The sequence below is a fragment of the Corvus cornix genome, chromosome 8 (assembly GCF_000738735.6).
Source record: "Corvus cornix cornix isolate S_Up_H32 chromosome 8, ASM73873v5, whole genome shotgun sequence".
Lineage (NCBI taxonomy): Eukaryota > Metazoa > Chordata > Aves > Passeriformes > Corvidae > Corvus > Corvus cornix.
In genome coordinates, this window is record NC_046338.1 from 16730161 (window position 1) to 16742948 (window position 12788).

General features: G+C 35.9%; 1 protein-coding gene across 2 annotated transcripts in view; it reads left to right on the plus strand.

Moving 5' to 3' along the window:
- BTBD8 (BTB domain containing 8) overlaps window positions 1-12788 on the plus strand; it is a 42927-nt gene that overhangs the window by 16494 nt on the left and 13645 nt on the right. Inside the window, exons 7-14 of one of the 2 annotated variants that reach the window (XM_039555829.1) lie at window positions 962-1058; window positions 1681-1769; window positions 1984-2086; window positions 6148-6330; window positions 7140-7277; window positions 8307-8436; window positions 10981-11042; window positions 12091-12664. In XM_039555829.1, the coding sequence (XP_039411763.1) occupies window positions 962-1058; window positions 1681-1769; window positions 1984-2086; window positions 6148-6330; window positions 7140-7277; window positions 8307-8436; window positions 10981-11042; window positions 12091-12664 (1376 nt within the window). Of the gene's footprint in view, window positions 1-961; window positions 1059-1680; window positions 1770-1983; window positions 2087-6147; window positions 6331-7139; window positions 7278-8306; window positions 8437-10980; window positions 11043-12090; window positions 12725-12788 lie in introns of both variants that reach the window. The other variant, XM_039555828.1, reaches the window with a different exon arrangement.

Genomic DNA, 12788 nt, shown 5'->3' on the forward strand with positions numbered 1-12788 from the left:
GAAAATTCCAAAAATAAAGCTGTTGAAGAAATCTTATTTATTTGACAGCTACTGGAAAAGGTGTGCCAGCTGTTTTTGGAATACTCTATGAGGAGAATGAAAAACAGGATGATGTTTAATACCAAAATAATTCCTAATTTGCCTGTACCTTCCTTTTAGTTTTCAGAATAATATATACAATGTGTGATAGTATATAACAGTTAATATTTTTAATTTATTTTTTATTAATCACTCAACTTGATGAGAAGGCTAAGTAGTTAGTCTTAGATCCATGAAAGATGATATACAGGAACCAATGTAAATGTTGGCATTTTCTTCTGGGATAGTTTTTAATCACCGTTTTATACATAATCCTGTATTAATGAAGTAAATTCTGAAATTTGTGAATTATTCTCTGAAACCATTTACATATTAGGTGATGAACTCAGCCACTAAACATGAAAATGCTACAATTTCCTAAAAATATGGAATTGTTTATATGTCCCAATATCAGTGTATAGCTAATGAATTGATATAGAAAATAAAACTATGGTATTGATTATTATATAAAATAACTAATAGTTTGCTCACTCTGCTTTCTAAGAATGTCATCAGTACCTTTTACATAATCTCTGGAAAAAAACCTACAAAATTCCAAAACTCCGCTGGCACAAATTTTTTTTTTTCATTTGCTATCCTTAAAATAGGGAAACTGAGAGTCTCCTAAACAGTTTCTCAGCTAGTGGCTGAGGCTTGCTTCTATATAGGCTGAATTCGATGGCTGGGAGATTATTATTAGGTCAATATATGTTTCTGTTTTGAAGATTATTCTTTGGTAAGTGTCACACTTTGGTTATCAGTCTATTTCTGCAGTAAGTTCTGACTGAACAAAGAGGTGAAGTTAGCATGTAAATTGTCCTGTAAGCAAAATGAATATATCACAAGGATTTTTTTATTCCTGTCGCTACTGCTTTCTCTTTAGTCGCATGTTGGGCATTGCAGATATGTATGGGCTGGATGGGCTAAAAGAAGTAGCTATCTACATTTTGAAAAGAGATTACTGCGATTTTTTCCAAAAGGTATGTCACTTCTCTTGCTACTTTGTGAGCTATAGAGCCTGAGAATTTTGAATCTATTACTTAACGCTTAATCATAAGTGACAAGATACGTGAGAACTACGCAGTCAAGGTGTTGGCTGAAGTCAACAGTCCCTGTTTTTAGGTGTGAATCTGGGATTGATGGTGGGAATAAGGCCTGTGATATCATCCACCTATTTATAGACACTTGGAAACCCCAGCTGATTAAAAGCAGTATTCCACATGATTAATTCAATGTATTAAATCATGCTGAGTATAGTTTAATATGTGCCATTGTAAATGTAATTGTTCTTGGTGGGCATGTGCAAACGCTTTATATTTGCATATCTCGTTTCATGGGCATAGATTTAGAAAAAAATGTCTGTTCAATTAAAATTGGTTTAAAAACAAGCACCTGTGTAGAGTTGAGCATTTTCATGCATTAGGCTCATGAGGCTGAATCCTACTTTACTGACATGTGGAAATAGGTGACTGCATAAAGGCAAACAAACTTAAATATCATGGCAGCTGACATTACTTCTGTTTGAACTAAAGATTTTGTACTTCTGTATGGTTTCTGTAAATCAAAATGTACAATAATTGTGATAATTTTCTAACACTCTAGCCTGCTCCTGGCAAACAGCAACCTGTACTGGAATGCATGGCCATTGCTCATTCAATGGGAGTGGAAAACCTATATGCTGATTGCATGAGGTAAGTAAAATAAAATAAAATATTTTATTTTTAATTTATCTGCTTTCTGTTGAAAATATTTTATTTTGCAAGATAGGGTTTATTTTGGCATATGAAATGTTCACATTTTAAACATGTTTTTTCTTCACAATACTTCAGAGGTATCACTTATGCTAAAAAGTGAATATAGAACATTTTTCATCTCCTTACCTAAGAATGGCTCTCTTTTTAACAGATGGGTAGGAAAACATTTTGCAAGATGTTTTTCAGAGAAAAGCTTTGCCAATTTACCTACTGAACTTCAGAACAATTGTCTTGTTATGTTGATTAACTCTTTGGTAAGTAGTGTGCTTGTATAAAAATAGAGCAATGTAAATTTTTTTCCTTATTTCGCTGTACAATGTAATTTAAGAGATAATAAATACAGTATCTTAAATATGTAGTACATTTATACTATGTAAAAGTTCCAATTAAAATAATAATTTAAAAAACTATTTTGATGCGAGATGCCATTGTTATGCTTTATGACACACAGTCTAGTGATCATCACATCCAAGTCCACCATAGTAATAGAAAATATGTTTATGAAACACAACTGTGACATCATAATGCAACATTATGGAAGTGTTCAAGGCCAGACTCGGGGTGGGGGGGCTCTGAGAAACCTGGTCTAGTGGAAAGTGTCCCTGCCTACAGCAGGGTGGCTGGGATTAGATGATCTGTAAGATCCCTTCCAACCCAGGCCATCCTATGATTCTCTGGTTATGTATTTGGATAGTGAAGAACAGGAAATCAATGTATCAATCGCTATGTTACATAATTTGTGATTGCCTTTTCATTTTTACCTGTATTCTAATTTGGAAAAAATTGACTTCTTTATTTTCAGACCTCAGGTGGTCACTGGCTGTCAATGATCACAAGCTATTTGTTTACAGGCAGGCTGACTTTACAAAAATAAAGTAGCAGTATAGTACCCATATCTTTTACTTCTCAGATAAAAGTACTACACTGGTCCCCCCCAAATCTCCGCTTTCATTTTTTGTGGCACGCACTTACATTGTTCCAATTTAGACCTGCCTAAATTTAAGTATTTTCTAATTGTATTTCTGTATAAAACTGTGCTCAGAGCTGACTTAAGGTAACTGATTTGAACTAGACCTGTTAACAGAAATTTGGTCAAGTACTCAGCCTGTAAATACACGGAATTGTAACAGATATGAAAAGTATGTAGAAATAAACGTAAATCAGTAGAGCTGCTGCCAAACATGCCTGGTCTATATATGTAGCTGTAGTGTGGAATGTCACAGACAAAATGTAATCTAACTAGCTCAGGTAACATTCACAACATGATTTTGGTTCTAGCACACAACAGACAACTGAATATGTGGCATCTCATATATCGCATGCTGAAGTCCTTGTCGCCATGTCTGTGTTACCGTGTTACACAAACTAAATAGCTCCGTATGGCCGTGCACACTGTCAAACATACCTCTGGTTCAAGAGTTGCACTCTTAAATGGTTCTGGCCAAGATCTACCCCTTGCTGGAAGGACTGTGAAGCCTTCTTGGGACTGGTTTTTTTCAGGAATTCTATGGTGAAGTACTTAAAAGTGCTGAGGCCAGCAGGTCAGCTATGAGTGGCAGCTGCAACTGCATATTTAGGTGAAAGCCTGCAAAACGACAGATTTCAGAGCTGTGTGCCTTTAGGCTGGAGATTAGATAAAGGTTCTATACCCAGAGGGTGGTTGGGCACTGGAACAGGCTCCCCAGGGTAGTGCTCACAGCACCAGCCTGACAGAGTTCAAGAAGTGTTTGGACAATGCTCTCAGGCACATAGTGTGACTCTTGGGGTGGTGCTGTGCAGGGCCAGGAGTTGGACCAAGTGATCCATGAGGGTACCTTCTAGCTCACCTGTGCTTCTGTGATCAAGAGAAGCTTGAGAATATCCACAGTTATAAAACCTGAGCAGTTCTACCACAATGCATAAATCTAACAGAATAAAGATGGCAGCTCAAGAGTATGCCTAGTATCTCGAGATGCTGGGTGTTCTGCCCCCATATTAGACCATTAAACTGAGCTGTTCCTCATAAAATATGCACACAGCTTTGTATTAAATTGTATAAAATTTGAGATGTTTTAAGTAACATTTTCAGATATAGATCAGTTCATTCTGATCTACACAGCTGTTCATAGTTAAACCACCACCCATCTCCAACTCCAAACTACCTCAAGTGTGTACTGTAGCCACAAGTGCACGTAGACACAGTTCTAGGATCTTCTCTAGGCCCTTTTGCAACATTATTGGGACAGTTTAAAGGTAAATGTTCAGGCCTTCCTTCCCCTCTGCTTATTCTAGCATATAAAGATGCTGTGGTTACAGTTTGTGTTGAAATACATGTGCTACCTTGCCAGAATTTGCAGAACAGTCATGGCACTGTGGTACTTGGTACTGCCCCTGTTGTGTACCCAGCTTCTCTGGAAGGTTTTTGCAGTTTGGACTAAAGTGTGTTTTAGTTCCCATATTAATGATTTAAAATTTGTGTTGGTGTGCCTTTGCAAGATTCACTGGTATTTTATGGACTGAAGTCTTGAAAGCGTCTAGAGTTGCAAAATTAAACAATAAAGTATAAGCCTCTTTCTGTCCAGAGAATGGTTCTGGTGAGCATTCATTTAAGCGTTTAAGACACCCATTCCAAAAACTTGTGGAATTCCCGGGGGAGTTTTTTGCAATCTGCAGAAATGCTTTAAAGCTGCTTGAGGGAGGAAGAAGAAAAGGTCTTACATTAATTTTGCAGGGGCTACTGTATGATTTACTATCCTTTTTCTCTGCTGCTAGAGTTCTCTGCTGTAAAACTAACAGTTACACCCAGTTAAACAGTATAACTCTGCCGATCCTTTCATTTACCGATGCTGGAAATGTAAAACCTAGTTAATGTGACAGCCCTTTAGAGGGAAAAAAGGTGCAAAGAAAAGGAGATTGCTAATGGGAAAATCACTGGGAAACCACAATCATGAACACAGAAACATTAAAATGGGAGTGCCATTTAAAGCACTCTCCAGGTGCTTTATGTATACCTATCCCTGATGTCTCAAACTCATGCAAGAAAATTACTGGAGTTTTAGATAAGTAAAGTGGAGTCCACTTTACAATGCTTAGGAAAAAAAGTACAATGAGAGAAGTAAAATTCAGTTAGAACCACTTCTACAAAGTGCTGATTTAATTAGAAGTCAGTGAAGGCATTTTATATTTCACTCTAAGTGTCTAATGGGAGTAAATGCTTATTGCCTTGTGAGCAGGGGTTGAATTCGAGGCAATTCAAAAAGCTTGTAATTGAGTCCAGTGGGAGCAAAATCAACCCATAAGCATATATGTAATTGTTAATTTACGTGATCTGCAGAGAAGCAAACTGAGTTTGCCCAGAGATGAGTAAAATAGTTTTTAAAATATATTTTAACAATGGATGGCCAGATTTTCTCTTTCAACTGTAATATGCACAAAGAAGGTACTCCCTGCTTTTTAAGTTGCATAGGACAAATGTGATTGTGATCTGAATTTGCAGTTGGGGTTTTTGTGTCAAATATTTATCTGAATTGTTGCTTTTTCAAGTGTTACTGCATAATTTATCAGTGTCCTGCTAGGTCATGTTGAATAGAGCTTTCAGGCCATTCTAATGTGGATAACCATAAATTCCAAGTTCTTTTCAAGTGATGTGTTTGCCAGTAGAAGTTGCCCTCAGGTACTGTGCTGATGCCATGCATGAAAGAACCAAAGACACAGACCAGGGTAATAAATATTAGCAAATCTGTTTGCATGTTTGAAGTGTAACTAGAAACATAACAGTTACTTTTCTTTGAGAAACTTTAGACAACAAAGAGGGTAAGTTCAGTTAAAACTCCATCTGGGAAGATAAATATTTGTTGTCTGACTCCTTTAAATAAAGCAAAAGGATTCATAATTATGAAAAAGTTTTCTCTGTATCCCGAATGCTAGGCCATCCACACCCACGTAAAACCTCAACTTAGATGTTTTATTCAAGAATTTCTTATATCTTTCAGTGACCTATAATGTTTTTTCTCTATTCAGCTTCTCCAGCTAACATTTGCCTTATTTTCTTCAGGACTGCAGTATGTAATGACACAGTTGAAAAAAATATAATAAAATCTACTGAAAATGTTACTACCTAACTGCAGGCAAAACAGAACCAATAGATTTTTCTTTTCCTGCTTTAGTTTCAAAGGCACATATAATTTTAAGAATTATAAAAATCCAAATTTATTTAAATAAGGGAAATAATGACGTTATTGTGTAAAAGTTCAGTAACTGGACAGAAGCTACTTTACAATCAGCAATTCTTTAGGTAATTGCTTGGCAACAGGCTAATTTCTGCTTCTGTTTCAAGAACCACAAGAATGCTGCTTTCCGTTTGATGGAGAGTGACCGGCTGATCAATAGCCTTCCCCGAGTGAAATGGACAGAGACAGCTGTGGCCTTGGCATCACGGTTACATGAGGAATGTGTAACCTTTATTGTTGCAAACTTCCCACATGTAGTACAAAGTGAAAGCTTCTCTGTTTTGTTGCAGGTAAAAGTGCCCTCAAGTTATTATATGCTTCCAAATAAATTGAATTATATGACATTTTGGCAAGTTCAGGCTGTTAAATTACCAAAATACTTTCAACTTTTGTTTTGAAGTACAATTCTATGGAAAATTTTAAAAATACTTGGGCAGCACTAAGATTTTTGGGGGGTGGGTTTTTCCAGGTTTGTTTTAAAGTACATAAATACTTTGATACACAGGGCTAATACTGCATTCAGATTATGTGCTTCAGTTAAGCAAAGGTTCCAATTGATTTAGTGGGACAGTTTCTGTGTTGTAAAAAGTATAGATATCAGCTCCAAAAAAGCTTTCAGATCCCTGGAATAACAGCATGGGTTTACAGGATTATGAGTATGAGCAGTGTACTCAAACTTCTTCTGATTTTTTATTGTGAGTTGCACGAATGTGGCAATGCTGTATGTTCTGGTGAGAACATACCAAGTCGTCCAGCCAGTTCGTTTCTCCTGTGAAATATGTTTTTTAATATGTACAGAGGAGTGAAAAAAATTATTAGGGAAATGTTAAAACAATTTGTCTTTGGATCCAGAATTGCATGGGGCTGTAAATTCATCACAGTGTGCTTGTTTCTACAATTTCTGTTAATGAGCGAGGCCTCAGGATAATTTGCTAGAGGCCTGGAGAGGGGTGGGATTATGGAATGGATACAAAAGAAGATGCTCAGTTTTGGAATACCTCCTGCACAGCTTGATAGCAGATCGTCTCTGCTCAGTAATGCTTTTGCATACAAAGTACACGCTTTTGTTTTAAACAACTGCCTTTTGTTGTTTCCTCAGGCACAGGCAATGAGCAGCAAACCTGACCTTCTAGAACTAATTTTCAGTGCAATTGAAAAAAGCATTAATAATGAAAATAGCTGCTCTCTTCTTGTAGCAATGGATATGTTGTTGGACTCTGCAAATGTGAAGGAGATGGTAGGTTCTTCAGTGTGCAGTGTTTGTAGAAAAACTATTCTAGTATTGTTTCATGTCATGGTTCAAATCAGATGATACGGTGTGAACTCAGATGGCTCAGTCATGCAACTGGGGTCATACAGAAAAGCATCTGCATAAATCCAAGATCCTTTTGGAAGTACAGATAATGTAGACATTTGTTTACTTTAAAGAGAAACCCCATCCTGGCAATCAAAAAATTCCTGTGTATTACCGAAAATATAAGTCCTATGGGCAGCACTGCCCCATTGATCTTTACTATCAATTTTAATTTGTGGTAAGAAAAAAACTTACCAAAATGCTGCATTACCTCAAACTTACAGGGGAAGAGAGCTTATTCTCATTCTCCCTAAATATTTGCCCCCCTTTTTGTGAAGGTCACAGGTACATTTGCTTTTGTTTAAGACTGTCCTCTAAAGCAAGGACTGACATTTAATCCCATGTGTGTTTTTTGGATGGGGTGGAGATGTCAGGCTCCATGTGTGTAACATACCGTGTATATTCACACATCTAAATAATGACATTTAAGCTGTGGTTGACTGTAATTCTGGGAATAATTCATCAATAGTATGACAAAGAGTAAAAAAAAAAATGAAAAATTAATTACTGCAGTCTGGTGCTATTGTAGATCTACTTGGTCAAAGCAATGAAAATTTAATCAAATACATTATTTTTCCCTGGAGTATTTGACCTTGTTGTGACACAGCTGACAGTGAAGAGCTATTATGGGGTTCATTTAAAAAAAAAAAAAAAAGAAAAGAAAAAAAGAGCAATGAGAGCAATGTAGTGCTTACTAGTGCTGTAATTTGTAGGTTTTAAAGTACAGAAAAAAATCACTGTGGTGGGCAATAATCCTTCAAAAACAGCATCTCCATCTACCAGACCGTTATAAAATATAAGTGATGACATCATTGATCTAGCTTAGGGAGTAAGTAGATTCTGAAAGGAATAATGACTGGTTGCTATGACAATATGCCCCTCGCCAGCTGCTGATTTGTTACTTGAACACAGGGTTTTACGTGCAAGATCCAGGCGCTGCGTGATAAGCTCTGGGTCTTCCTGGTTCAGTCTTTTTATGCTGTTCGTCACACAGAAGGCTGGAAGCTGATGAGGCCAGACCATCAACAGAAAATACAAGCAGGTATGTCTGGCATCAAATGGCATTAGAATTTTTTAGCAATCTGTTTAGTAGATACAATGCAGATGGAATTGTGGAGCCTGATACAAATTCAATTAAAATTTGTGCTGCTTTGCGTTTTGAAGTGGTGTTTTAGAATAGAAGCATGATGGCATGCTTAGCTAGTTTCAAACATGGGAATCAGTAAGTAATTTTCTGTGAAGAGTCTGCCCTGCTTTTCTTTTTAGGAGTATGTATGATAGAAACCTCCCACCCTCCCCATCATGTAGATGGATTCTATTCTTATTTACAGCTACTCTAAATTAATGAAAACACTGCAGTAGGATTAAAAACCTTATCTGCCTCATTTTTAAGGAGATAAGAGCTGTGGATGAATTAAATTTGCACAAAGCAGATTATCCATTCTATGAATTCCGTTTCTGTCCTTTATCTTTTTCTCCATGATGTATAAATATTGCTCATCTCTTGCATAATGCTCATCCTGTGCACTGGGAACAAATGCAGATAGCTGGGCTCCTCGGTTGATTGGCATTGTGATCTTGTGTGTGCTGCTGCAGAGAGCCCCTAAGGAGCTGCATGGTGCTCTCAACATTTTAACAGACAGCACTTCCAACAAAAAGGAGTTTTTGTTCTGAACGCTCCTTTGTTTTGAAGTGCACGAGTATTCTGAGGATGTGGAACTGATGATGGAGTTCGGGTTATGGTTTAATATTAGCTTTGACAGTACAGTGTTGTAAAAAAAAAGAATGTTACATACTTCTCTGAATTCAAATCACTTTTGATTCAAAGGAGAAATAAACATTTTTATGTCCCTTTTGATAAAGAAAATAGTAGCTAGGATATAATAGTTATAAAAATGTTTATTCCTAGAGGTAGATGAAAATTTTATTCTACATTTACATGCTGAAAGATGCAGTGACAGTCTTTCTAAGCATGATTTAGGGATGTAGTCAAATAATATCTCATACTACTCTGTAAAACAGGATTAGGATTTCTTTCTTGATTATAAAATCCTTCAGGAGCAGAGGAGTCAGCTTTAGAAAAAAGGGTGGGTTGTTCTGATTTGGGGTGGTTTACTTTTAAGATGATCATGTATATATTGTGAATGATGTTTTAGCTACTTTACACTAGTGCTTTCAATAGAAAAAAATATTTAAAATCAAGGTGTGTCTTAGTGGTCCAAACTCCATCTTGCCAAAAATTGTTTTGTTTTCTTTTAGGTTAAATTCTAACTGAAGTTGCATACATTTTATATATGAAAAGGCTGAAATGTTTGCATGAATTATCTGGTTTAATTACAGGCAAAGCGATTGTACAATATTGGTAGACAAATTTTAATCCTCAGGTGAAAAATGTCTAGGATAACTTAGGTCAACTTTCATCTTAAAGATTTCCGGTGGTGGCTTTTCTCCTGGAAATTTAGCCTATATAGATTTAGAAAGCTGTAACAGAGGAGGAAAAATGCCAAAATAAGAGAGATGATATTGTGATTCTTTCATTTACAACCTGTCTTATGTTTTCTTAGGCACAAGTTTATATGGATTTTGTCTTAATATATTGGTATGTATTAATGTGCAGAGTCACTGCTAGAAAAAGGATTAGATCCCTGGGGTGCCATTTTCAGCATACCTTTTGTGTGATTTTTAGAGACCTAAATAAAAATTATTTTTAGTATCTTTAGTAAGAATTCACCAGAATTTCTGTATTATACATACAAAAAATGTTTCCATGTATAGCACATCAGAACATGAGGCACTGAATGACTAAATTTTTAATATATTTTTTGCAAAACCTTTTCTTCAGCTGAAATATGAATACAGACATAAATGAAACCTATCGATTCTGGGTCTGTACAGTGTCTATAAATATCCTTTTTGTATTCTACAAGTGCAACTGATTTAAAAGCTTTGTTGAAAACTGCTTTCCTCCCAGAGTACCTCAGATAAAAAAAAGGCATTCGCTGCCTGAAAACTCCACATGACAATCACAGGGATAATTCTCATGACATTACGCTGCATGCTATCCAAAGAGGCACTATGACCTTAGTGTGTACATTTAGGTATTTTGGCTTTGTCAGTTTTGAAAACTAATTTCATTTACTTTAATGTAATTAATCTTTTCTTTATATAGTATAAATAAATATCTTATAATTAACAATACAGTTAAAAGTCATTAATACTCTAAATTTGAAGGTATCTTTTTGTAAATTTTGTACACTTTCAAAGGTCTCAGTGCACTGCTAGCTTTAAATGAATTGAGCTTGGATAAACAAAAGTCTTATTATGGACATGGGGAAACAGAAGAGTTAAGTAACTTGCTTATGGCCATGTGATGTCATTACAGATCCCACATTTTTTGTTCCAAACATAAAACCATGTATTTCCACTTAACATTTGCTATGTCACCAAAATTAGCCTTTCTAGAATAATGACAGGACCCAAAGAAGTGCTTTCTGATTTCACATGATGTTAACTGAGTAGGCTGGCTGGATTTCTGTCCCCCTTTTTTCCTGCCAAATAGTAAAGAAACTGCTTGTTCCTTTTACAGCTGCATTTGACAAGGGTGATGACCGAAGACTTGGCAAAAAACCTGTATTCACCAGTTCTCAGGTAAACGTTTATATCCAAACATTAAAAACATTCAAATAACTGCAAACAAAACTATTTTCATTATTTGTTTTAAATTAATACTAATTTTCCATATTGCTTAATGGACCTCGGTTTTGAAAAATCTGTATTTTCTTGTAAACTGTTTCTGCATAATCAGTAATGTTCATTACTGGACACATCTTAGGACTCAGACTGTGTTGTGTGACATTTTCAAACCAATAAGCGCAAATAAAAGGCAGGAATTTGTGTTCAGAATCTCACATTCCTGTCTTGCTACATAATGAAACTCATCTGTTTCCCAGAGCAAATGGTTTGCCACTGAGCTAATGAATCTCTGCTATTATTACAAGCCACCACAACACTGAGTCTGTTACACTCCCTGCTCTGAAAAATATTTTTTAGTGCATTCAACAACTCTTCTATTGAAACTCACACTGAAAACTACATTATTAATTGGTAAAAAACCAGTATGGGTTTCACATGATTTGACAGTCTTGCATACATTGCAATGACACTAGTATCACAAAGATTCCCTTTCATGCACTTAATTCTCCATATTTGAGTTCCTCTTTACCTGAGAGTATCGATACTGTCATTTCTCTGTGGATATGCTGTTGGTAGTAGTTAAAAACATCACATGTATTGTAAAATAGTTTTTGGCTTTATGTTTGTAATAATGCGTAGTCTTTATTCCTTTTTGGAAAATATGCATATATAACTCAAATTTTTTTTTACTTCAGCAGACACTAATAATATAAATAAATATTACAGAGTAATTTGTTCAAAGTAAAAGTGAAACTCAGCTTAGATATTTCTGTCTCCTCTACACAGAGCAGTACTTTAATATTCTTGAAAGCCAGCAAACTGAGCTTAAATGTGTGTGTGTGTATATATATATATATACCTTTATTTCTATGTTGAATCTTGTTGCTTTAGATTCATGTACTACTTTAAAAGTAGATGTGTTTCAGAAATTACAGATTATGGATAGTTTGGTGTTACAAATGTTTTGTTTGGGTTTTTTTCTGATGCTATTTTTTTTTCCTAGCTAAATAAAAATACTACTGCATCTGTTTGTATAAGGAATACTTCCTGGGCAGAACACGGCAAGAAAGATTGCAGGGGAGATTCTTCCACTAATCAAGATAAAATGAAATCTGATGGATTAGGAGCATCTGGACATGCATCCACCAATAGAACTACTGTTAATAAGACTTCAAAGCATGAGGATGTAAAGGGGAAGGATGGTAAAAAATTAGTTTCCAAGATTACTAAGGATTCTAAACCTGGGGAAAAAGCTGCTTCGCCAAAGGCTAGAGCTGTTATAAAGACAAAAATAGAAAATAATGGAAATGTGAAGGCTGAAAGCATGCTTACCAAGCAAGATACAGAAAAGACATCATCTGCAAGTGGACAAAAAAATTCAGGAAGTAGCAAAGGACTAAAGAATCCTGAGGGAAAAATTGCAGGTGCCAGACCTAAAGTGCTGACAGTAACCTCAAGCATGCAGAACAAAACAAAGCCATTGAAAAAAACCACAGGGAAGGAATCTCCCTCCTTGGTGACTATAGCAGCAACTTCCAGCAAGTCAGCAAATTCAAACATGGATATCCAGACTGCAGGTGAACAGACAGAGGAACCCAAAGAGGATAAATTGGTAGAGGAAGGGAAAAAACAGACTGGTAATTTTTTACAATTCTTTCTTCAGAGTCCTCTTCTGATTAGTCTCAGGCTGGTCATACACTG